This window comes from Gallinula chloropus (genome assembly GCF_964237585.1).
Source record: "Gallinula chloropus genome assembly, chromosome: 1".
Classification (NCBI taxonomy): Eukaryota; Metazoa; Chordata; class Aves; order Gruiformes; family Rallidae; genus Gallinula; species Gallinula chloropus.
The window spans coordinates 132,119,073-132,145,096 of NC_140085.1; the positions used below are offsets into that span (position 1 = coordinate 132,119,073).

Genomic DNA, 26,024 nt, shown 5'->3' on the forward strand with positions numbered 1-26,024 from the left:
TTAGTTTAGTTAAGTGGCTGGGAGACAAATTGGAATTTACTACAAAATACAACTGTTTGGTTTTTTTTTGCAGGACTTACAGACAAAAATCCTGACTGTTTCTTCGGGGCTTATAAAATCCCAGCTGATAAAATGTGTAGTGTTGAAAAGATGTATGTGTTTCTTTGTATGGGAAACAAATAAGCATCTTAAACTCAGCATTCACATCCAGATGACTCCTTTATAAATTGAGCTGGCTACTCAGAGCGCATAATGTGTTTGGTTGTCCCCAGTAAACAGGCAAACAAAAGCTGGCTTTGGTTTGTGTGAATTATCAGATACAACAGGTGTTCCTCAGTCTCACTTGTGCCTTGTGTGTCTGTATGGCATATGGTTTTGGCACTTCAGAAGAGACTCAGTGGGGTTTTCAGCTTACATTCCAGTTTTGTTTTTGCAACAGCTTTTTAAAATGTGACTTGAATAACTGTATGGGAGCACACATTAGAATTGGATGGTCTTTTTGTAAAAGTGGATCTTGAAATCATATTTGAAGTAAAGAATTCCCTGCCTTCTATGGTGGAAGTAGCACTAGTCAGTGGCCTCTCATTAGTCTGGTACCGGAACAGTTGGTAATGACTGAGTTGTTGACTTAGCAGCAGTTGGGATATATGCCATTACTGTTAGCTTTGGAGGGATTTTTTGGCATTTGTTAAATTCTCTATAAAGACCAAATCCTAATTGCTAATTCAATTTATTTCCCAAGAGGACTTTTTATAGCTTGGAATATCTGTGTAGCTTGTGATACCAATTCAGGATTAAATCTGTTGATCTCTTATCTGTTGATATCAGTGTTTTGATGTTGCAGACAGAGAAAATATTTTGCCTCAAAACTCTGGTAGGAGGTCAAAAACCTAAATCCATTTACTTTTTCCTGCCACTTCGCAGCCTAATTTAATTCCATCAGCTAAAGCAGGGTAAAGACTGAAGTCTTGCTTGACTCGAGGAGGCAGATCCCTTCTGTACGTGCCTACGTCAGCTGGTCTTTCAGCCATTCCTTGCTGGAACTTGTGTGGCTGTTGGTTTAGATTAACAGTATGGTAAAGTTGAGTATGAAGGACCACTAAGAACATACTGCATGTCAGGTGCATTCATTTGGTGAGTTTTCTTATGCTGAAATCAAGATTATTTTGATTTTACAGATATGCAAGCCTCTATTTCTGCTGTGCTATTGAAGATCAGGACAACGAACTAATAACTCTGGAAATAATTCATCGCTATGTAGAACTTCTTGACAAGTATTTTGGCAGTGTGAGTTAGTAATTTCTTCTTAATTTATAGGTTCACAGTCTCTCTGTATTGTATCATTTTGTTTTATGCCCACAGCACTTAAAAAACCCATGATCAACTAGCTGTTGAAAAGGTGTATCTAACACGTATGTCGCTTGCTTGATCAAACAAAATTGATAGTTGCCTACATAACTGTTAAAACATACAAAATTAAATTACTAATCTGGGAGAAGAACTGCTATTAATCTGGTGTTAATTGCCTATATTTATTTAATGTTGTAGTACTCACGTGAGGTCACATAAAAGTCTTAGCCTCAGCTTTCCATCTAGGCACCCAGCTTTCTTCTCCCTGGCACCACGCTCCTGTGTGAGCACTTGGAACATCTGCTTCCGAAGGAGGCAGTTGGTTATGAGTTAGCAGGAGGGGCCAGGAAAGAAAAGGCTGACATCTGCTTACCCAGATAGCAAACACAAGCAGCAGTAGTAACGTACATTAGTGCTCTCAGAAAAACTGCTGCTCATCTTTCTGCCTTCCTAATTCTTCTGACTATGAAATGCACAAGATAAATAAGAAATTTGAGTTCATCCTGTTTTCAGATTTTTCCATAAGATTATATGACCTGTCTTTGGGTAGCACAGGCGAGAAGAGAACTTGGGTTATAGGGGTGTTCTTCTGCCTCATGAAAAGCCATATTAGACTGTCTGAATTGAACCCTTTTTAACAATGGAAATGCTGCTCAAAGAGGCTGCTACAACTGTTTGTAATGCAAGCAAAAAAACCCACAAAACATTCTTTTTTTTCCTCAAAGGTTTGGTTTCCCCACACATGGCTTAAGAGGTTATAGCTTGAGCCTAACATCTTGATTTGGTGAAGTTTGGCAAAGGTGTGAACAAGCTCAGGTCTGTGAGAGGCTATACCTTAATAGATAGTATAATCTCTTTCTGCAGTAATGCCTGATGTTCTTTTTAGGTATGTGAACTTGATATCATCTTCAATTTTGAAAAAGCCTATTTCATTCTGGATGAGTTCCTTTTAGGAGGGGAAGTTCAGGAGACTTCCAAGAAAAATGTTCTCAAAGCCATTGAACAGGCAGATCTCTTACAGGAGGTAAGCGAATTCAAATTCTCTAGCCAAAGTATCAGATAGCATGGTAAGCTGTGACTAGAAAAAGCTTCTGTTTCTCTCAGCTTGTAGAAGATGCTTTTTAGCATGCTTAGCATGTACTTTCTACTTAGTTGTACTAATTGTGCAATATGATGATGATGATGTCTGCTCTTCTCTTTTTGTTTGGCATATGTATATTGTAACCTGCTGTGATTTTGTGTTTTGTTAGAAATGCAAGTGGCTGTTTTATGTGTCTATCTAGATAATTACAGTTCATGTTGCTTCTACTTAGTTTTTTTCATGTCTTTAATTTCTTCTTTTTATTAATCGACCATTAGTTTTTTGTCATACCTGATGCATGTTCACTTCTTTACTGTTTCATTGCTGAAATCCAGAAGCTAGACTCTCTTCTTTGAGACTCCTTCAGGTATAGTTCTTATTCTAAAGACCTGCCTTTCTGCTATAGGTTGCTTACTTTGGCACATTTTTGTCTTTTAAATTGACAACGTAGTAATAGTAGTGACATAGAAACATGCAGATTGAAGTATAAGAATACTTGTTTTTTTGCTTTGAATGCTTTTGTTGCTTATTACTAATTTTGAAGCCAGACAGATGGCACTTCTACCATTTTCTTTGGAAAACGTTTGATGGGAAGGGGTTCAATTATAGAAAACGTTAGTACAATTTCCCCATGTTTCTCCAGCCTATGCTGAGGGTTTATTTGGTTTGGCTTTTTGCTTACTTAATTGCTGTAATCTTGAAGTCATTGTTGAGGATCTTGAATGTCTAAATGGGAGTCACAAAACTCTGGTATGCTGGGGGAATCAGTCTTGTGTGTGAATCAGTGGAACATAAGGTTTAACAGGGATAACAAGCCTTGATTTTTTTTTTTTTTTAAATGTGCTGAGATTCAGTGGTAAGATTGCATGTAAATGTTAGCACCTCTGTTTTTCCCCTCATGTGAACCTTCAGTTTGTTATTTTGTCCCGTAAGTTAATTAATTAATTGTCATGTAAGCATTCTGTGTGTCCACTTGGTACTCTTTTGTTGTTGTTGCTGTTTTTTTTGTTGAATGTGGTATTAATAGTAGGGGGAAACACATAATGTTCTTTACCCTTGTAGTTGTGTTTTTAATCCTTTCAGAGTACAGGCAAATCCGCAACACATTGCAGTTCTCCTCTCACAACAGCTAGTTAGCCTCATGAACAAGGTCAGCCATCACACAAGGATTTGCTACCCTATTTTTATAGGAAGGAAATACATGTGCTAATTTACTTCTGTTCTAATGCAGCTTTTGTTGAGCCCTTTACTCTTAGAAGTAATTAATTTAACCAGAGGTACTGTTTCATTTTACCAAGGAGGGAATAATCTATTTAGTCTCTTAAATTTTTTGCTGCTCTTTATATGAAAACAGATGTAACAGTTTATCTATTCTAGTCTGTCTCCTGCAAATGCGTAGTTAATTATACATAAAATAGAATTACTGTGGTTTTCTCATTCTCACTGGTTTTGAATTTTATTTTCACTGTTTTCTTAGAGCTCTTCTAAAGCAAAATGCATTATAGCTAAATGCATTCTACGGGAAAAATTCATTAATTACAATTTCTTTGTAAAAGGAAATAACATTTTCAGTGGGAGACTCTCCCTTGCCCCAGTAGCTTTACTGGATTGCCTTCCTTTCCTCATTTCTATGAGATTTCTGTTCCGTCAGGGCTTATTAAATCTTTTCTGGTTAAGTTGAAATGTAACAGTTTATCACTTAAGTTTGACTTTGTTTTTCATTCATAGTTACATTGTGTCAACTGTTGATCAAGTGTAAAACTGCTCCTCAATCTGATTTTTAGCTATAAACCCTGTAGTAGTCCAAGTTCATATTTAAATTGAGCTTCCAATAAAGTTGCACACTTTCTGCAGAGGTTTGGTTTTGTATCAGCTGCTGCTATGTGCATGCTGAGTCTGATGAAGAGGGTTGTTAAAATAATAGTGTGTCACAACTGGAGACTTCTTGGTGCTTTCAGTTAATTTCTGCTTCCCAGAATATTTCAAAGCTACTGGAATGAAATGTGGTTTGATTCCAAATCCAAACCATTTCCAGCAGGGTGGTTGTGTGTTTGTGTTTGACCATGTCACATCCTAATTAAGTGCAAGAAAAGGACTTTTATTTGGCCCTGAATACTCATATTGCCTAATTTAAAAATTATTAATCAGTGTTGAATACACAACACTATTAATTAGTGACGCTACATTCATTAATGTATGAAGCACCCTAAAGATGAAAAGCAGTACAGAGTACTTACACAAAGGAAGATCATTACAAATACATTAAGTGGCTATTTGCTTGATGTTAAAAGAAAGTATGCAGGGGCATAAACTGCTGGATAGAGAATTAGTTCTTAATAGCTTTGCCTCCTTGTGTTCTTGGAGGCAGCTTTCCCAGAGCTTCTGAGCACCTATAGTTCCATTCTTGGTGCTGTGCAGTCCTCTTAGTAACTGCTAGAGTTCCTGTGACTAAAACATACGAACTTTTTAAGCCTTTTTCACCTCTACTTAGTTGTTCTTTAATAACAGCCTCAGTTCAGATTTTCATTCCCTACCTGTCCACCCCCTCACTTATTACAAACTGGTAATTTACCAATAGTCAGTTAGTTGTCTATACTGGCCTTTATATGTATGAATGGCAGTAAAACCTAATTGTTCCAGTGCTTTTCTGCTGTGTTGTAATTCTGTTGCTAGAAATACTTCTGTTCAAAAGAATGCTGTCACATGCCTTGATATTTTTATACATTGCTTGCTATAGAAAGTTTCAATACCTAACTAGTGGTTAGAAAGGCATGCCTTTCTGTAAAGGTGTGTGTTTGCTTGTGCCAGCAGCTCAGGTATGCTGAGAGAAGAAAACTAGTGGATGCAGAATGTTGTTGCATGAGTTAAGTTTATATATATATAGTGTGTGGAACAGCTAAGAGAGTCCTGTGCATGATTTCATGATACTTAATTTTATAATGCATGAAACTAGCAAGAAAATACGTTTTGTGGAAAAGAGAGGATCTGATTTGTTTCACTTAGAAGTTTAACTGCTGGGCTTTTATTTCGTAGTAATTCAGTATGGTGCTTGGAAGTTCACGGTCATTTGCTATGCTAAAACACTAAAATCAGGGAGTTTATAGTTCTTGTATCTAAGCCAGGCAATTATGTATACATTTGAAAGCAAAACCGTGCAGACTTACTCATCTTTTGTAGGAAAAAAGTTCCTAAATATTTGCTTTACCAAAAAGTTGTCTTACTTATTCATCCTATGCATTCTGCTTACATGGAAAAGTATTTTGAAAATCCTCCTGATGTTGCCCACCCTATTCCTTTGTAGGGCTTACATGTGTTCTCTTAGTAGTTGATTGCAGAATGTATAAAACATGTAAAAAGACATCTTCTAGAAGAGATGTCTCAATAAAAAGGCTGGTGGGTCTACTGTAACAAACAAGTGTGACTTTTCCACTGCTATTTAGTAATGAAAAATTTAGAAGCTATATATATTTTTGGTTTTTCTTAGGCTTTTGCAGTTTGGCCTCAGGTAGTCTCTGCTAGCCCTTCCGCATGAAGAATAATAGATACTCTGTCCATTAACCTTATTTTCTTTGCTATTTCAAGCCCTTACCTCATCCTATATCCAGAAGGGTGCTTAAACTGTTCATGACAGCTGACTTGTGTTAGGTGCTTAGGGTTACTATGTCAGCTTAAGCTTTTCAGTTTGGAGTGAGTGTCTTTGGAAAAGAGAATTTAGTTGATTTCCTATGTATGTCATGAAGAGATTTTTTCCTCAGTGGTGAAGTATGCTAATTGGAAACCATAGGCTTGAAGGTGTGAATCGTAGTGGAGAGGTGGTATTAGGTTGTCCTTGAGATATGACCAAGTAAAGGAAAGTTAGCATTAGTAATAACAAAAGAAAATCCCTGATACTTAAGCCTGGAGGGAGTGGGAATATAAGGGGTTTTGTCTGGTTTAGGAAGCAGCCTTTGTAAGCACCAGTTTCTTACTAGTCTCCTGAGAAACTTCCTCATGCAATTAATGCAGTCTTTTTGCTTAATGTTAGCTCTTAAATATACGCTACTGAAATAGACTGCCTTCCTAAATTGGCAGCAGCATTATTTGCCTTGGCTACACCTGTATTCTTCTCAATGTGAAAGAAGAATGAATGATAAAATCTTTATCGTGATGGAAATTTGATGGCTTTGATTATTTTGTGTTCTGTGTGTAACTTCTGGGTCAATTTCAGGTAGTCAGCTTGGTCAGTTTAAGACTACAGTTCTGAAGACATAGGTGTGCTTGATTTTTAGTCACAGATAAGGACCTGTAACTACAGTTCAGTAGGTCCTGGGGGGGAGGGGGGAACTGAAAGAGTTACGATGAATGAGAAAGGAATATGTTATTCATTCCTAATTTAAGGATTTGGAAATAGCTGTGATCTTTGTGGACTGGAAATCCCTTCCAATTTGTAGAAGACACAGTAAGTTTAGTGGTTTTGTAGCTGACACATCTGTAAAATGCATTTCAGACTCCAGTCCTTGAAGGATGTAAAATATTTAGCAGGGAAGATGCTACAATACAGTTATATTGTTTGATGTTTTGGTTTAATTGTGAAGTGTCTGCCTTTGTCCATTTACATTGGAGGTAAATGTCAACCAAAAATAACGCGAGCTGGTTTATGGTGTTGGTTTCTAGACATTATTTAAAAACACCAAATTAAACTGGTTCTAGTTTTATTTGATAAAGAAGCTATGCTGCTTCTTAAATTGAGTATTTGCAGGATGGAGAGCAAGGGCGTACTGAAGTTGCAAAATGCTTGTGTGGGTCTGTGTGAGCGTGGCATTTTCATACATGTCAGTTAAAGTTCCAAGCCGTGTCATGCTAGCAACTATTTTTGTGTGTGTTGTGTTAATTACTTGGCTCTCTGTAGCATTCTGTTCAAGTGAAAAGTAGCTTAAAATCTTTTACAGAATTGCATTTCTCCATTCATATATATATATATGTATAAAAGTATGTTTATGGCTGTTTTGCTTGTCGTTGGCTGTACTATAGACTACAGAGTTTATAGAAACTGCCAACATTTTAAAAGACCTTTTCATAGCTTCATAAACATCTAATATAAATTCAGCTGGAATTTAGATGGAATGAACTGATAATACACATAATCAGGAGTCATGGGGACATCACTTCTTTTTGGAACAAACCTCCCAAGACAGCTAGTTGTAAACTTAATAGCAGACAGGTCTGTAAACCTTGATATCAAACGTATTTCTGTATTTTAATAGGTATCTTTTAACTGTCCTCCTTGTACCCTAGCGTAGGCTTTTCTGCAAATACTTAACAAATTGTGTTCTTCTGTTTAAAGCAATAGGAGTTTGTCCAGAAAATGAATAGTAGAATCTACATCTCTGTTCTCCCAAGTAGGAATGGGAGGAGGGGAAGTTAACTGTTTCAGTTCTAAATGTTGCCTTGAAAAAGTGGCACTGCATTTCCATGGAGTTATAACATACTTCACTGCTTGCTCTCTCATTGTCAGATGACTTCTTTCCTGATTAAGTTAAATTTTGCTTGTAAGTCTCTATTATCTTTCCAGAAATGCTGTTCAGTACCTATAGCATTCTTTGTGAACTTTCCTGCTTTTCTGGATGTGTTATGATGCTTCGGATTTATCATAGACTTGCAGGCTGTGGTGTTGAAATGCTTTAGAAATCCAGTTGTCTTTCCAGAAACATGTTGTCAGATTTTAATCTATTCTTGGCTTTACAAAGTGAAAATGATAGAAAGCAATCTGCTTTTCACCTGAGCAGCTTTTGTGCAGATATTTAAAATAAGATTTTACTAAATCTGTCTGCAGAATATTCTCCTGTTTTCATGTTCTGTTTAATGTATGTGCGCATAGAATGTGAGTAATCCCACTCCAAAATGCTGATTAGAAGTTCTTAAGAACCAAGAAGTTGCAGAAGGAGCCTTCCATATAAGTATCAAGCAGGCATTCAGTCGATTTTGCAAACTGAAACACTAGGTAGTTTCAGTTATCAGTAGGGCAGATTGGTGTAAGTGAAAGCCCTTGCCTGGTGGGTACCTTCTCTGATGTGAATTCCTGTACTGATCAACATCATCCACTTGGCAAAGCTGCCTGCTAAGCTGGTCATTCATTGACATAAGCAACCCTTGTAGGCCGTGCTGAGGGCACGTTAACAGTGCACCAAACTCCCCACAGGTTGTGATTCTGTTACGGGAATGTGTATCACCTCTAGGCTGAGCCAGTAGGGTTTTTCTCCAGAGGTATTCTCCTGCTGCCTTCTGAAGAAGCACCGCATCAGGGTGATGGGATGGAAACTGTAGCACTGCTGCATATGCCACAGCTGTTCTGAGAAGCTTTGTCCTGGGGTTTTGGTCAATAAACGTAGTAAATCTAGCGAACGATTGCAGAAGACTACTTGACAGTTAGGAGCATCTTATCTTGGGAATCAGATGCTCTTTCTGAAGGAGCACGTTAATCTGCATTTTAATAGAACGTGTTCCCTGAGTCTGGGAGAAGGCTGAAAAGACTGATGTTAATGTTTGAGCCTTGAGATGGTGAGGGGAAAATGCCATTTTTACTGTGGTGCCTGAGAATTTTCTGAGGTGATGTGTCATGTTGCAGTGCTGCTACCCTTTCCTAACGTTCTCGCTATCCGCGAAGGCGGTTTTAGAGCTCCACAGAATAGTAGGTGAAAAGAATATGAATCTCCCCAGGAGGCATCCCATTGTGTTTGGTTTTTAGATTCTCATTTCTTTGTGGTCTTATCTGTGTGTCGTGCAGATGTCAGGCACGTTGCTGGTATGTGTTTTGGGGCTTTTGTTTATTATTTTTAAAGGAGAAGCTATGTTTTTTGTTGCCAAGCTATCTAGCAGCAGTAGTAGTTCTGGTGGTACATATTGAGCTGTATTAAAAATGTATATATTCTAAATCTTATGCTGAAAATTAGATTTTAAAAAGGCAAAAAGAAGTCTGAAGAGCTCACAGTTCTTGGAGAAATCTCTGCTTTCACATTGATCTATGTGTTTAAACTTTTTGCACCAGGCATTACTACGTGATAATGACTGGGTTATCACATACAGCTCAGCAAACAGTAATGATAACTTAGTAGCAAATTTCCCTTAAATATTAAAGTAAGATTGTTTCTGTGATGTTAGCAATAACACTTAGTCACTGAATTAACTATATGTAAATTTGTTAGCATTCTATTCTGTTACGCTCAATAAAGAACTGAGTTTAAGTTCTGTGTTAAAAAAACCAAGCCTTTGAACTACTATACCTTCAAGTACAGGTGAAGCTTTCTAAACAACTCTCTAGAGCTTACTCTTTTAATGTGCTAAGATCCTTTATCTTGTTTAGAATTGAAAAATAAACTTAAGAGGTTTTTTAATGACCCTACTTGGAGTCTTTGAACAGATATTTTTTACTGATGCATTTGTTTGCTTTCTTAACAACGGACTTAGTAGTACCTAATAAGTTTGTATTAATGTAAAGAATAACAAGAGCCACAATACATTTGAGTGAAATAACCAAATGTACTTATCTATGCAGGTTAAAATATTTTGGTTTTGTTGTAAATGGAAATAAGCTGTATATGATTGGGGGGGGGTGGGTGTTGGTGTTTGTGTTTTGGGGGGTTATTTATTTATTTTTTTAAATGAAGTAGTTGGTATTACATTTTCACTGCTGCTTGATTTTGTGTTTGTAGAGCCAGAATGAAGACTGGGGAGGTTTGTCTGAGGATATCTTATGATTAAGAGCATTCTAAGGCATTAGCCCTTTTGACCCCCATCTAAATGATTGGTAACTACCGAGTTTACCATTTTGGTGGCATGGATTAAATGGGTGCTATGCAAAGACTGCTGCACGTGTAATTAAGTCCCTGCAAGGGTAAACGGAAAATGGGTGATGGGCTTAACTTTCTGCAACACTTGCATGATGGTCTCTGAAGAGTGCTTTGAGTGTTCCCTATTATTTTCCTCTTTTGTACTAACCGCATCAACTCCAAGTGTCTGACTTCTACTGGCTTTCTTTGGTGGTGATAATTAAGTGGGATAATGCAAGTTAGCGAAATGGATACCAAAACTAATAACTAAACAGATGTTTGGCTTTGTTTACTTACAATCAACCCGTGTAAACGTGTATTTACTGGAAAATGAGCTGTTTACATCTGCTGTGCAAAGAAAATAGGCCCTAAAAAGACTGGTTGCTGCTGCAATTGACTGTGTATCAAGTGCCGGATGCTGCATGACAGAACAAAGCTTATTTGCATATATAGTGCATTGCAACATATTTTTGTCCAAAGCATAAGTGGAATACATTGTGGCAGTTCGACTAATAAAGGTAAGATTTTGTTTATACATAAGGCAAGCTTAAAATACACATGAAAAATTATTGGCTGGAGGAAACTTAATTAGTCTGCTGCTTATTTGATATCATGATAAACAAGTAGTTCAGTAAACAAATTGGCTTTTGTAATGTGGAACTGCAGTAATAGATCTAATTTCATATGCAGCTTTATAAATATCAGGATTTAGTTTCCAGACAAAAGGAAATTGTTTATAATAGACAAAAATATTTTGTAACGTGTTCGGATTCACTGTGTGTATGGGTGTGTTTGCCATGTAAGTTATCAGATGTGATACAGCTGTTGGGTTTTGGGGAGCAGGGAGCAGGTAATAATCTGCTCGTGTATTAGACCTGTAGAATTAGGGCAGCCAACAAGTCATTTGTTCAAAATAGAATTTATGTGAGTTTGGACATGTTCAAAACCAGTAAGAACAAAACCTAAATGCACAAGCTTGATTTCCCTCCCCCCCCACCCCCCGTTCTCTCTCCCCGTGTTTTCCTCATGTTTAATCCTTTTTCTCCCCTCTTCGTGACAAGAAGTTTATGTACGAGGAGTGACATTGTCACGGTGAGGCTAGCATTAATATTGCCACTGTGAAAGTTGCCTTGTGACTAAAAAGTATGTATGTTGTTTGGGACCTGTGAGAAGCATAAGACTTAGGAGTCTTAATATTATTTTTGTTGTCTTAGATGGCTGCAAAGACCAGCTCAGTATCATGCAAGCTCAGGTGTAGACAATTCTGTGGGACTCCAGTTTGCTTGTCTACAGCATGCCCTTGAATTCTATGTGTGGGCAGTTTTAGCTGAGGAAGTGTCTTTGTCCCCATTAATTTCAACAGTGGTATTATCAGATGCCCACAGGCCACTGTTTCCTGGAAGGACTGAAGGAATAGTTGCTGTACACAGTGCTCTGCATGGTTGTCATGATTGCACAGAATATGGAGAAAGAGGGATGGCATCTGCTGGGGTGAGTGGCAAGGGACAGAGAGATGGTTGCACCTACTAAGAGATGGAGATAGTTTGCCTGCTGGAAGAAGCTGCAGCTTGTATATAGGAATCATCTCTGGTAAAGAAGGTCCTTTACCTCAGGTGATCTTTTTCTTTGGGCAAGGGGAGGAGTTTGACTCATAGAGCTACTGTGCTTGGGTTAACCTGATATTTAACTAATAGATTACACATCTTCAAATTACTTAATCTCTGTCATTTGATCAAGGATTAAAAAAGCACTTGAATCAGTAGATCTTGGTTTTTTTAGGGTTATTTCAGAGAGACTCGCTTGTAAACTAGGGTATTGAGGTCTACATGTGCTGTATAGCAAATGTAATATGCCACATATTTAGAAGCAGTCTAAAGAATTTGGTGAAATTTAAGGAAAGCCTTATAGTTTGTTGAAAAACTTAAGTGGTGTGTGCTTGGCAGGTGACATTTCTATTGTGCGCTTGACTTCTACTGAACAGAAGAATTTAGGCTTTGGATTGAGCAGTTTACAGGTATTAAAGTCATGGTCTTGAGTCATCACCTAAACCACATTGATAGTGACTCCTTTTTGGGAAGGCCAAATCCATTCCTGCTGCCACCTTTGTGGTGGGACTTGAGTTGATGCACGTGCCCTGTGATTGTGGCTCCTGGCTTCTTAGCTAAAACCTAAGAATGTGCCAGGGCGCATGACCGAAGTGCCAGCAGGAGGAAAGCAGTGACGTTGAAAATGGAAGTAAAAGGGAGCTGCTTTTGATGGCAGCCTGGACTTCTGCTAAAGCTAATAGGCTGTCTTAAATTATGTTTTATTTTTAACAATTAACAACATACTAAGTGTTTTAAAAAGACAGCGTTCCCCATGTGTCTTGACTCATGTCTGCTGTGAACCCCCAAATCAGCTAGCATGGTTAGGTAAGTTCTAATTTACTCTTAAGATGCACCCCTGCTGTTAGCTTGAGTCGTAGGACCGTGGCAAGAAGCTTCTGCAGCAGTATTGACTTGAGGAGTTTTCACTTGTCCTTTCCCTCCCTATTTTCTTTGTGCCAGGGAAGTTATTTATATGCCCATTCTAGAGCTGGATTTCAGGTCCATTTAAACCCATCCAATTGAAATTGCTCATCTCTCAAAACATACAGTCAGCAGCTTTCCTCTTCGTGTTTACAACTTGGCCCTGCAAACATTTCTCCAAACAACTCTGAGGTGGCTGCAGGAACAGGAAGGAAGGGGAGTGCTTAAATGCCATTGCCATGGAAGCTGAATGATATTGGGTATGACAGGGCTTGTTACTGCAGTGTGTTCTGGTCCTCCCTCCAAAGATACAGCCCTGCAGTTGAAGAAATGGTTCCTTAAGCAAAGGGAAATAAGTAAGGCAAATGTGTAGCTGCAGTGCTGGGGGGAAAAATAATAAATGAATGAATCCTTATGTGTGTAGTTTGGCAATCTGCCAAACATACAGACACTATGGTATTATCTGATAGAGAAATCAGTGAACTGTAGTAATTTTGGCTCTGGCTTCATGGTACAATGTATTCAGCAATAGTATTTGCTTAAATCACTCGTGTGTTTGTGGTGGGGAAGTGGAGCCTCCAGTGGATGGTTAGAGTCACCCTGACCCTTAAAGATTAGACTGTCAACTCTTCAAAGCTCACTGCATAGCAGCTGATTGGCAGGTATAATGCACTGCCTCCTGGAGCTATTATCACCTCTGATCCAGCAGATCAGAATAGCAGCTAAGAGGCAGGAAGCACCCACCATTATCCAGTTACAGTACATGAAGTTTCCATTGATATTTTTACCTCTGCTTTTAAGAGGAAGGCACACAAGCCACTACTGATTTTATATCTTTCTGCTCTGGTCTGTTGAGGTGATATTTTACAGACAGTGTGTGCATGTGCTTGGATAACCTAATAAAACTTGTGTCATGACTGTTAGTGTTTCACTCTCTGGTTGAATGTTGTGCTGATTAATTTGTTAGCACCAATGTCAAAGATTTCTTTTTTTGCTCCCTTTCTATAGGAAGCTGCAGGCAAGATCTAGACTTGAAGTTGGCATTGATATAGGATTGTTCTTTGCTTTTGAATAGTGCCATACTTAATATTTGTGTTTGAACACGTTCAGGACCTCATGGGCACTTGTAGATTCTCTGAGAAACACTTTGCTCTCCTTTGAAAGTAAAGTAGAATTTTGCCAGTAAGTATGTAATTGCAGTTTCTGCATAGTTAGCTAACCAAAGATTGGGAAACAGATACTCTACTATTTTGAAATTCCTGAAAATGCAAGTGAGCAGCAGCAGCCTTTCATTAGGAATATTTCCTAATAAGGATTCACAAGTAGACTGTATAAGTAATTGCTTCTGAAGCGTTGCTGAAGTGCTTGTTAAATGTAAATCTCCCCTACTATAAGAAATTAATGTTTCTAAACAGAAGCCCTCATCCTTCTTTTTCCCATAGCCTGTTCCTGTCAAACTGATCCCAAACAGCTGAGCCTGTATTTTGTGGGCTCTGTGCTCCCATGGCTTGTCTGTTGTTTTAGCTGGGGGGTTGTTTAGAATGTTGGAGGGGGAGGCAGAGGTGAGGGGGAGGCAAGGCAGCAAATGGCAGCAGTTGGAATTGTTTACCTGCTGTTTAACATGGCTCATCTTCATAGGCATTATTGGTTTTGGGAAGAAAGTTAAAACACAACCGTAGGCAAAGTCACCCTGCAAAAGGCCTTCAGAAAGTCTGTGTCGCTGCCGTGGGAGGCCTGTAAAATGGCGGCACTGCTGAAGGCCGGGTTTCAGGCCTTTGGTGGGGGCATTATTTCTTGTGTCTCCTGCCTGAGGAAACATGACTGTTTACTTGTCCACTGCAGACATAAAATTGCTTCAGTTGTGGCAAGAAAATAATTTCTAAGTAGATGCTAGGCAATTTTTCCAGTGGTGGTGTTGATAATGAAGCATTTAAGTAGATTGCCTGGGGAGCATTAAAAAAACTTTCATCGCTGCATGCCTTTAGCAGTTTAAATATCTCTCAGGAATGTAACAGGTATGCTGTTCAGGGGACTGACTTGAATGAAGTCCCTTGTAATTTGAGTTTGATTATGATTTTTAATTAGGTTGGGTCATGACAAAGTTGGCTGAGAAAAATGTCAGCTGGGTTGCTGTAGCTAAATAGTTCTGTTGCCTCAAATCAACTCTCCCATTTTTTCTAATTTAAAAATCTCTAATGACTCAGGCTGAAAATTTCAGAGAGTATTACCAGCTTTTTAAAATGAGTTGTAAACACAGATGTCAGTTGGAAAAAGATGGATTCTAGTAGCTTTAAAAGATTGTGAAATTGCAAGGTGCAGCTTGCGGAGCTATTACTGCTTTGGCAAAGCTAGGTTCTGAGACATATGTGTTACATAGACAACTTGCATCCTAATTTTTAGATAGGCGGTGATTATTCAGTGGTGGGATTTCATGTTAGTATGCCATTGTGTCATGCTGTAAGGATACTGCTGACTCTTCCTAGCTGCTAGATCAACTCATTTGTAAACTGATTAGATCAAGATAGCTACCTATCTTCAGGATGTGCTGCACACGCTCAGGTGTCTGAGGTCTCTGGAATCTCACAAAAGGAAACCGAAGTAGTCAAGATCATAGAAGTTGACATCTGTCTGTACCCTCAAAGTGTCTTTTCTGGTATTCAGACAGAGTGGCTGCTCTGGAGACCATGAGGCTGGGAACAGTGTAAAAAAAAAAATATATATATATATATAATAAATTAAGCATAGTTGGGGCTTGTGACAACTGGTTCTCTGTTGGCAAGTTATTTGCCCAACCTTTATTTTCCTTTCTGTTGTTTGTCAGGCTGTCCACAGTGCCGGACCCTCTGTGCTTGATGGTCTTGGATGCCCTCAGTGGGCTACAGAGGTCTCATTGAAATGTCAGTGTTTTCCATCTCACAGCATTGCTGTGTTACCGCTTCGTATCTCAGTCACTGCTGTCTTCCATTTAATCTTTGAGATTCACCTCTGTAATGTCAGTTTATTCCTAGTCTATTTGCAGGTGGTGTTTATATGTTCTGTAAACTAAAAAGCTGCCAGGAGTGAAATAACCACTTTCTTCTATTGTTATCTGACAATCTGTCTGGCTTTATCAGTAGATAATAAGTTTCTGTCAAGATGAGACACTAATCCCATAACAGTAATTTGAGTCAATCATTTAATTTTGCATACCAGGATTTTCACATCAAAGACAGTTAATTCCTTGAGTTACAAGCCACTGAAAATATGAACAGGGCTGGGAATACCCCAAGGGGGGTGGGGTGGTGTAGAAGTTTTTAAAGTACCGAGAGATAAGTGGATAAACGAGAACACTTCTGGGTCAGGCTTGTTCATGTTGATTGTGTAAAGGGGAAGATGGTCAGAGCTCCCAGGCCAAAGAGTGTGCTCAAGAGTGTGGTGCCACCTGGGGTAATCCTTGAACACAAGCAAATGGTAATCAGCCTTGTAAGAGTGCTAGAAAATGAGATGTTCTCATTCCTCGTTCTGCCCAGAGAGCTACTGTAACAGAGTTCTTCACTTTACAAGATTTGACAGGCATTTCAGTGAAGGCACCAACTTTGGCTCCAGGTTTCCAAGGGTGAAACACTGGAAGACATGAGGGGTTTTGTTTTCGAGGAGGAGGAGGAGAATCACAATGACATGTGTGCATATATGTTCCAGGTAAAAACTGAAAATCTGGGCATTTGAGGCTGTAACAATATGCTGGGTTTTCAGTTGTCTTAATGAATTTATTATGCCAGCAGTTTAAGTAAAGCAGAAGTTTTCCATGAGTATCTCCTGGGAATGTTTTTGTCTGTGGAGGTTCCAGCAGTTCTGGAGTTAGTGTTTTCTTCTTAGGCAGAGCTCCTGCTTCTCAGCACAGAGGAGATTATTAGGTTTAGAAGAAATGGGAACTTTCTCAGTTCTGTTGTAAGACTTCTATAAATTTGGGGGGTCATTATACTGAAGTAGGTGGACGTTTTTAATTGGTACATTGTGAAAGATGGTAATTGATAAGAGTTGTATGTTGTGCCTTTTTTTGTTTTCCTCACAGAAGCTGTGTAATGGACATGTGAGGCTGATACCTCCAAATTACTGTTGCTCCACTAAAAATGTCCTTATGTGTCTTCAGGCACTGATTAATTCTGTATTAATACAGAACATTGATTATTGCTTGCTTTCTAACTCATTATTCAACAAATTGTACAGTGATAGTTATGCTAATAATAGAGTATTAAGTTCAGTGGCATAATTGGAAAGCAAGGAAAACTTTGCCTGCTCCCAGAGGTGGCTTAGATAGCTGGGATGTTTTATACAGGCTCTCTTTGAGGTACCTCTTCTGTTGGAAGTCGTGCTGCTGCTGTGCTGCCTTGGCACGGTGCTGCCCACAGGCCTGCTATGGAGGCCTGTTACCCAGCTGTGTTTATCACAACAGATGTGGTAGGAGACTTCAGAAGTTGGTTTATCCCAGTGCTCTGTCTCCAATAGTAGCTAGTAGTTAATGCCTTCTGGAGAGGTGAGAATGGAGCAGATCTGTAGGGTGGTCTGTTTCTCAAACAGTAGATCATCTTCAAACAATTTTTGGCTGAGAAGAAACTCCGAGCTTACGTAATACCGTGCTTAGGATGAGAAGTTGTTGGACCTGGGATGCAGATATGGGGGTGGGTAAAACAATGGTTCTCCTAACCCTCCACCCCCTGAGGGTCTAGAGTAGTCAAAAATACGGCACTCTGTTTTTGTATCAAATGTCTTTTTCTTGTCAGAGATGCAGTAGTGAGATAGTCTTTTTGTTTTCTTGCATATCTGTCCACCTGCCTGTTACGTATAAGAATATGTACATTTCTTTTGTAGCCACGTCATGAATACTTTAATGTCCCAGTGTACTAAATGGCTTCATTCATCATGCATGCAGAATTTCAGAGGAGATAGACCTGTGACTTACTCATGGCAGAACATTACCATCAGCTTGGTGAATCCAGTCATCTGGAATCTAATAGAATGCCACAACCATTCTCTGCTGTTGTACTTTCCTCTTCCCCCTCTTGTTTTACAGTGTTGTCTCTTCACGTGTCTCATTTCAACAAAACTTGTGCTTGTTGGCATATGGTTTTAACTTTTTTATTGTGTGTAAGCTTGAAGTCTTAGGAGTTCTGTAGAATTCTCTGAGCTGAACACCTATATACTGCAACATCTGTGCTGTAACATTACTTGACCTGCGTTTATCCTTCAAATAAGTTGTGGTATTTAAAGGTACATATAAAACCTGTAGATGAAGTTTAAACTTACAGAAAAACTTGTGAAGGAGTAGTAGTGTGTGAAATGTGTATATACCCACAAGTATTAAATGATGCTACACACAATTCTATGCAGACCTTGCATCTCCATTGAAGGTGCACATACCAGTGTCCTTTTTTGAGCCTGGCACAATAGTGTGATTTGCCTTAGGAGGAGGAAGGCAGAACTGATGAGGGCAGCGAGAATGACATGTGTAAATATGAAGCTACAAGGTGTAGGGCTGGAAAGGGTGGGTTTTTTTAAAAAAGACCATTAACAGCATACTTGAAATGTCTCCTTCAACTGGTATTTCCAGTTTTAAGTGCAGACTACCATGTAAATCAGAACTGCCACGAGTGTGAATACAAGTGCCATTCAATTAAAAACTGTGGGCAGAGTGAGGGAGCACGTACTGCATCCTCTGCTTGCCTATTAGAAGAGAATAACTCACAACCTAAGAACAGTGCTGGTTTTGAGAACTGTTCACATGTAATCAGCAAGGAGCTGGCTACCGAGACTAACCGCAGCTGGCCAGTTCCCTGTACTTCCCATATGTGGTAATGCACTACCTTCCAAATGTTACACTGACATGAAACCTCAAGGTTTAGGGGACTGCACAAAAGGTCTGGATTGGACTTGCAGCATTCTGAAATCTTAGGAAATGAGATCATAGGAACGGTTTTCCATTTCCAAGTTTGCCTTTTTCTCTGTAAGACATTAACAACGTGTTTGAATGTCTGGTTAATGCTGCTTCAGCCTGCATTATTTCATGCCTGTTGGCTTAAAACGCTGTGCATTGAGCTGTAATGAGATGCTGTTTTTCTTGTTATCTGTATACAGCTGCTTGCTTCTAAATGACTAGGTAATGAATTAGCTTTCCTGGCATGTTTGAAATAAAGTATTGCATGCACTTTTGTCTCATGTGAATGAGTTTTTCCTCATCTGTGTTCTGATATATTTCACATTTGCATTGTTTGCCTTGGGTGATTCTGAGCTGCAGGTAGTGTATAATACTGCAGAATGCTTTCCATAACAATTGGATAAAATGTTTGACACTTCCTGAAACAAATTATACGAACAAAACATAATATAATTCATTCTGTTTGTCTCAAGTCATAATTGATGAAATTATTCCTCTAGCAAAATATGTTAGCCATTAGTTGTTCCTTTGGAGAACAGGCTGTCAGTGCGCAGGCTGAGGCGGCATGTCTGCCTCAAGGTTACTGCTGTAGCATTAAAAAGCTAAAATCTCCCTGAGTTTTACCAGTGAGGTGTCTGTGGGCAAGTAGCTGATGTCCTTGAGATATGTGGCTGTACAGTCATTGTTAGAGGTGACCTTGATTTACTGGAAGAAATTTAATCTGGAGTGAAGTATATGCCTGGTGAAAATTACCTGCTGCAACTTCGAGTTGGCAGCGGAGACAGTAATACTGACCTGCTCTGAAGGCAGCGGCAGCAGGGCACTGTTTCTTTGTAGCTACTGAGCAGCTTTTTACCAGGTAATTTAGTAAATACACTGTTTTGCCACGGAGTAACTGTAAGTGCTCACTGCTCTCTAATCAATGAAATGTGAGATGTTGGTTTATTACGGATATTCTCACAACTCTTAAATGCTCCGAGTTGTATTCTGTGAGAATACTCTGAGTAATACGGGAATATAACACAACAGCTTGTATTAAGAACTTTATATAGCTTTTTTTTCTTCAATTAGTATTGTCTTTTGGAGGATTTGTATTAAAATACACATGTAAATCTTTAATCCTGCCATCCTGCCAGGCTTTATCAAGGTCACCACAGTTCTAAGAATATTTAAATATTGCATCAGTGAGGGGGGAAAAAAGCCCAAACAGCAGCTCTTGAAATAATGCCAAATGTCTTGTTTCCAGTTTTCACTTGCCTTTTTCTTGCAATTTGTTATTTGCTGCTGGATTCTGGAAGCCATCTGGAAGTGCTCAGTGGTGGTCTGTTCCAAGCACTGACTTGTTCTCAAGTGAAGTTGCCTTTAGAAGGTCGTGACTTCTTGTTCCTTCAATACTGAATCCACCTTATACATGAACTGAGTGATGGTTGTAAACTCAATCATTTAGTGCTGTGTAGTCAGGATTGAGAGGGACCATGTTCTGGGGGTGGTTGCAAGATTTAAGGTGCTTAATTATGTATTTTATTGACAAATTTTTTTTCCTAATAAATACTTAGCAGTTGAAAAATTTTGTTTGCTGCCTTAACTGTTATCTGCCTTTTTTTCTGCTTCATGACATGTCTTGTTTTAGGATGCTAAAGTAAGTTTATTCATACTCTGGGTACTAAAACTGTCTGTTTCAGTGAGGACACAGTATCCCTTCTCACTCACTCTGCTGGTGTTAATAACCATGGCAAAGGGCAGCCTGGCGCTTCTAATTAAACTGCTGTTTCTTTTCAGATGCTGTAGCAATAATGGATACAAAACTGGTGATAACTTTGGAGCTTTGAATTGAGCAACTTGCCCTGAGTCTAAACAAAGCTTTTTATTAATCAGATTTAACCTAAAACTTTATGCCTGGTGTGGAATAATATCATTCAAATCCTGGCAGCTGGTCCAGTTCTTTAGGTGGCCAGTTTATTGACACCAGGTGTACCGAGGTGCCTTGATCTGATTTCATCAACTAAGCATGGGGCTGGTGTGAAAATAAAACCCAGGCTTTTTAGGAAGAGCTGAAGGGATACTGTATCTTAGTGGTGTCGGTCACTTCATTCCTCCATTTATTCATACTTCCCTAACAGATTTTTTTTTTGAGACCCATGAAACAATTCGCCACAAAAATCACTGACTCCATTGCAAGATGCTTCCTCATCCCTCCCCAAATCATCTCTCTCTTCCTGGGTTGGGATTTGTTCCCTGCTGGTACATCTGAATTGCTTTATGTTTATTACGCTTAAGGGCAATAAAATCTACCAGCTCTCCCTGTGAACCGTGGCAATCTAATTAACGGCTCTTTGAGAGGCGCGGCTAATACCGTGTTTGCCGACTGCAGAACTCCTCTGCTGTCGTGTCTGGTAGCTTCTCTTCTTTAATTAAGCATCTCTGGTACTAACCCCTGTGCGGAACTATGCGGTGGCAGCACCGGGTCCATTTACCACTGTCTCACGTTTTCCCTCCGTAGGAAGCAGAGACCCCACGTAGTGTACTTGAAGAGATTGGATTGACATAAATCGTCACTTCAGCTGATGACATCTCAGTGTTTCATACTGTAAATGTTCACTGCCTTCATTGTAATGTTTAGCTAATGGTGTTAAGATGCTGTTTGTCAGTATTAACTGTTTTGCTAAGCTGCTTTATTCAGGCCTACAAGAAAAATACTCCTTTGAAAAGGGAACGAGAAACTCAAGTCCAGAAATCATAAATGAAAGGGAATTAGATTTAAATTGACTCAGTGTCTCCCTTCGCTGCGTTCATAGGAAGATTGCGTTTGACTTCAGTAAGTGTTCTGGTTTTTATAAGCAAACTTGACTTCAGGAAGTAAATGTATCATTATGACATAGCGTATCTCTCAACGACAAGATGCTACGTGGACAACTCCAGATACCAAGTGTTACGGTGTAGAAATTGTGTTTATGCAACCAAAGACTTTCGCTCATCTGCATTTTGGTCACCACTTGTGGTAACTCTGCTTATTTCAGTTGATGCATCGAGATTGGAAATACCTGTTTACTACTGAATTTGTCATTATACCAAAGAATCCTGTTAGGAGCCACATATCCAGCTGGTGAAAACTGTTAAGGAGATAGGATGATTATTTTTTTTGCAGGAGAACTGCAAACTACTCGACTCTCTGGAAATGAAGGTGTACTTCAGTTGTAGCTACCTTGAGCAAAACTGTGCAAGTTACTATACAGAAAAGGGAATGCATGTAGCAAACCAAACCAACCAACCCACCCAAGTAAGGAAACTCTAGCTCTGCTGTTAGCAAGGAAGGAGGTAGGCTTTCTGACTGCAGAGGGAGGTGTGCAGTGAAAACTGGGTACTTCTGAGGAGGGGAAAGGAGGAGCTTTACATAAGGGACTTTCTCTTATTTTTTCTTTCAAACTCTACAAATTTAATTTGTATTGATTGGTGTTTTATAGTCATGCTTGAGTGGGTGTGTAGGAACTGACCCCCACTAAGTGTCAGTATCCTTCTACTTGCTTTCCTTGACTCACACTGCTCATGTGTGACATCCCTGGCACAACTCCCAGTTGAACCAGCTGATGTGCAGCAAGAGCAGACAGACTGGGTAACATTTTGACACCTGTTGCAGACTCTCAGTAGCTATGAGCTAGCCCTGTTTCACTGGAGGAAATGGAATTCCTGTCTGCTTTCCACTGTTGAGGTGCCAGTGCCACACCTTGGAGTAGCCAAGTTCTGTTGTGTATCTGCAAGGTCCCTGAGAAAGCGGGGGGTTGTCCCCCTCCCTTCCTCAAGGTGAACTTGATGGTTTTTGTTCCCTTGAGCAAGCAGTGCCAGTTCTCAGAGCTTGGCTTTGGCATCGCTAGTGGGGCGAGTGTTTACTGTCCCAGCTGGAGAGCCGGGCTGTAGGCTTGGTGTGGTTGGGGTGATACTCAGCCCACCAGGAACGGCTCAGTGTTGCATCACAAGCCCCCCAAGCTGTGAATGCCAGGATAAATGCTCATGGCAGCAGCGGGGCCAGCCTGGGAGCTCACCCTCTTAGAGTTTTCCTACTTGCACCCTTTAGGGTATCCGGTTTTACCCCAGGGCACACAAAAGCGGAGGGTGGGGGGGGGGTGTCTCCAGCGCACAACCTGTGGGGCTGGGTGAGGTTCAAGCGGTAGCGGGATGACCTTGTATGTGAGACTGGAGTGGTAAAATTACCTAAAGTCAAACCTGAAGCGATTTTATATGTATTAAATGTGTTTTTAAAGTTTACACTGTCACTTGTTATGTGCTTGGCTGGATTGAGCTTTGTTGTGATCGTGACAAATAAACTGTTTGACCCCTGTCTGTCACATTGGTTTAGTTGTAATAAATGTCCATTTTTACACCGTTGCTGTGTGTTACGTGTGACTGCAGTCTGGGGCTTGTGGGGGAAAGAAGAGGCTACTCAGGGCGAGCTTAAAAAAAGGGAACTTTTATTTCAGTGCTTAACCTGTTCTCGAGCACTTTATTAAAAAAATGTGAGAGTATCTTGTGTCCAAGTTAAGTTATTTACACCCATTCAAATTGTACAGAAAGCAATAAATTAGCAAGTTTTGGGAAGGCTTACCACGTGAAACTTAAAGTTTGTTACAGGGGATGGTAAATCAATGTGGCTGTGCCGCTTCATTGGAAAATTAAACCAAACCACATGTTGCTTGAGGGATGGTTCTGGATAATACAGCTTCAATCTCCAGTGCCTTACGTGGTGTTACAAGCAAGTCAGTGCACTGCTCGCAGTCCTCCTAGTCTCAAAAATTCCTCAGCCTAATCTGTTCTCCGTCTTTCTGAAAAAACTGAACTGGTTGATACCACCTGCACAAGGATGGGGAAAGCTTACTGTCTCAGGGTGTTTCTTTAATAGCATGAAAGGAAAATCCTGTCCCTTAAATTTCCTGTCTTGTAAGGGGAGGGGGAAGGGGGAGGGAGTGAAAGAATCAGTATTTCTGGATTGTTTTGGCAAGTGGTTATTGGCCTGAGTGTCTTCATCTCTGAGCCTTAAGCTCAAAGGGGCCTTCCTAAACATCCACTGTTCCTTTTGGTTAAGCTGAGGTGATGGTCACCCTGTGGCAGCCTTGTTAAGTCACCATGTGCCATGGGTCGTGCCTGTGTGGCTTGCTTTGTAATCAGCCTCATCACTTACCCAGGTGTCACTTGTCAGTGTTACCTCTTCTTTTTTTTTTTAAATCAAAACCACAGATTTCAGCCAACAGATCAGTGCTGAATAGAAGGGTATGTGGAATAGTAGGGGTTTATTTTAATTACAACACACTTACAGTGAAAGCAAAATCAGCTGCACTCTTTAGATGATGTAAGAAAGTAAATTAAGCCTTTAAGTTATTAATTAGCAGAGACTTTCATGTTCTGTACAAAGTGCTGATCCAGGACAGGAAGCAACAGAGTCTCCAGACAGGCTCTTGCTTTTATGTCAGGAAAATGTTCCTTAGCACACAGCACTGTCACTGGTAAGCTCCAGGGCAATTCCCGATACACCGAGTGTGGTAACGCAGAACTGCACCCCAGAAGGACATGCTACAGCCAGAGGACAGAGAGCTGGGAAGCCCCTTAGGACCCATTTCAGACCATCTGCCCTTCAAGGAAGGGAGGGGCCGAAGAAGGACGGACATTTCAGGTGTGAAGCCTGAAAAGCAAAGCCCCATCCACCCTGTGACTGCAGTTAGCTACTCTGAACAGGCAGCAAGGGATGTCACAGGGAAGCAGCTGCCAGGCACAACAGCAGGACATGGTGCTGCCTGGAGACAAGCCCCCTCCCCTTGTGCCTGCCCACCCACTGCTGTCACCAGTACCACGCTGTCACTGTTCCCCCTCTGCCACTGGAGAAAGCCCCATGGTGCTGCCCAGCTCAGCTGTGTTCCTCCTTCCAAAGGAGAGAGGCAGCACCTGCTTCACCCCAACTGCTGGAGGGGCTGTGGGGGGTCCAGCTCCCACCCTAACCACGTGCCTGTAGCCCTCTACCAACGCCTGCTCTCACTGTCACTCTAAAGCGCCTCAGTGATCCTCGCACAACCCGCAACTGAGCAGAACACCCTGGCATTGAAAGCCTCTGCTCTTCAGCAGCCCTTCGAACAAGCCAGAACAGAACTTGGCCAATTAACTTAAAATTCACTTTGTAAGGTCTTTTTACATGGAATACCCAGAATAACACGCAGCAAGAACAAGCTGGTCCTTGCCAATTTAAATCCTTTCTGTGTTCTTTGGGAGCTTCTCCCCATTGGAAAAAAAAAAAAAAAAAGAATTAAGCTTAACTTTTAACAACTCGTAGTCTCTTCTCCTCTTCAGAATAAATAGCTCGCTTTTGGCTACTAAGGAAACACAAAGCCATGCATATAACGCTACTTAAGGTATGAACTAGGGAAATAATACTGAAATACATGAACTCCCAAGTTAGAAAACTGGCTGAATTCCAGGTTTCATGCTAACAAATGCAAACTAATGTCAGATCTACAGCACTCAATTTCTGTGCAGTAAGCAGGCTGCACGTGGAAGTGAATGATAATTACAGCTACGCTGCACCCATACAGCTGGCAAGTTTGGGTCCAGACCTCAAAGAAAAGAAACTGAAGCTTCAGCCATTATTGTAGTAGAAATAAAGTGAATTCTGACATAACATATCTGGGCAAGTTTTTCTTGCTTTAATTATAACTAACTTTTTTTTTTTTTGTTCTTTTTTAATACAGCAGTTTAGCTTCCCAGATCCTATTATGAAACCGGGGGGACAAGGAGCCTAATCACCTGCGGAATTCTCACATGGTCCCTAATCCTAGAGGCCTGCTTTCCTTATTTCACTTGCCTGGTCCCAGGTTCCCACCCCATTCCCCTTCTGTCTGAGCCCCGTAATCGATTTCTCTCGGCTAATGCTCAGCGGCCGCCTGACACAGGATGTACAAGGCACTGCACGTGGTGCAGATCAGCTCCCCCCCCGCTCCCCGAGACCCCTAACCCGCAGGTTAGTTGAGCAGCACGAGCTGTGGGACACAAGGCAGCACCTGTGGTGAAGTGCAGAGGTCACAGGAGCTGCCAGCTCGGTTCTGCTCCGGGGAACCAAACCGTGTGCTGCATTCGGCACAAGGGACCCAACTAGACCCGTGAGCATCTCTGGAGAAACAGAAACCTCCGGGGAAACCCGTCTGTAAGCTCCAGCCAGAGAGAGATACATGGTGAGAAACGGGCAGTCAGAAATTTCTCAAATATAATTTAAAACTTCGTGCTGTCTGTCCTTTGAAATATGCCTTTCAAACAAAGTTGTTATTTCAAAAGTTATGCTATTAAATTACAAGTCCTACATCTGTTAATAACTAAAACACTTAATCAAATTAACTAAG

At 40.3% G+C, this 26,024-nt stretch overlaps 1 protein-coding gene across 2 annotated transcripts in view; it reads left to right on the plus strand.

Annotated features, from left to right (window-relative positions):
- The window catches only part of AP1S2 (adaptor related protein complex 1 subunit sigma 2), a 30,597-nt gene extending 7,569 nt beyond the window's left edge, over positions 1-23,028 (plus strand). Inside the window, exons 3-6 of one of the 2 annotated variants that reach the window (XR_014618144.1) lie at positions 1,179-1,287; positions 2,237-2,374; positions 10,120-10,214; positions 21,155-23,028. Coding sequence is in view for 1 of the 2 variants with exons in the window: in XM_084279569.1 (XP_084135695.1) it covers positions 1,179-1,287; positions 2,237-2,374; positions 20,285-20,293; positions 21,155-21,202 (304 nt within the window). In the remaining variant the exon portion in view is untranslated. Of the gene's footprint in view, positions 1-1,178; positions 1,288-2,236; positions 2,375-10,119; positions 10,215-20,284; positions 20,294-21,154 lie in introns of both variants that reach the window. The other variant, XM_084279569.1, reaches the window with a different exon arrangement.
- Positions 23,029-26,024: the final 2,996 nt, after the last annotated feature.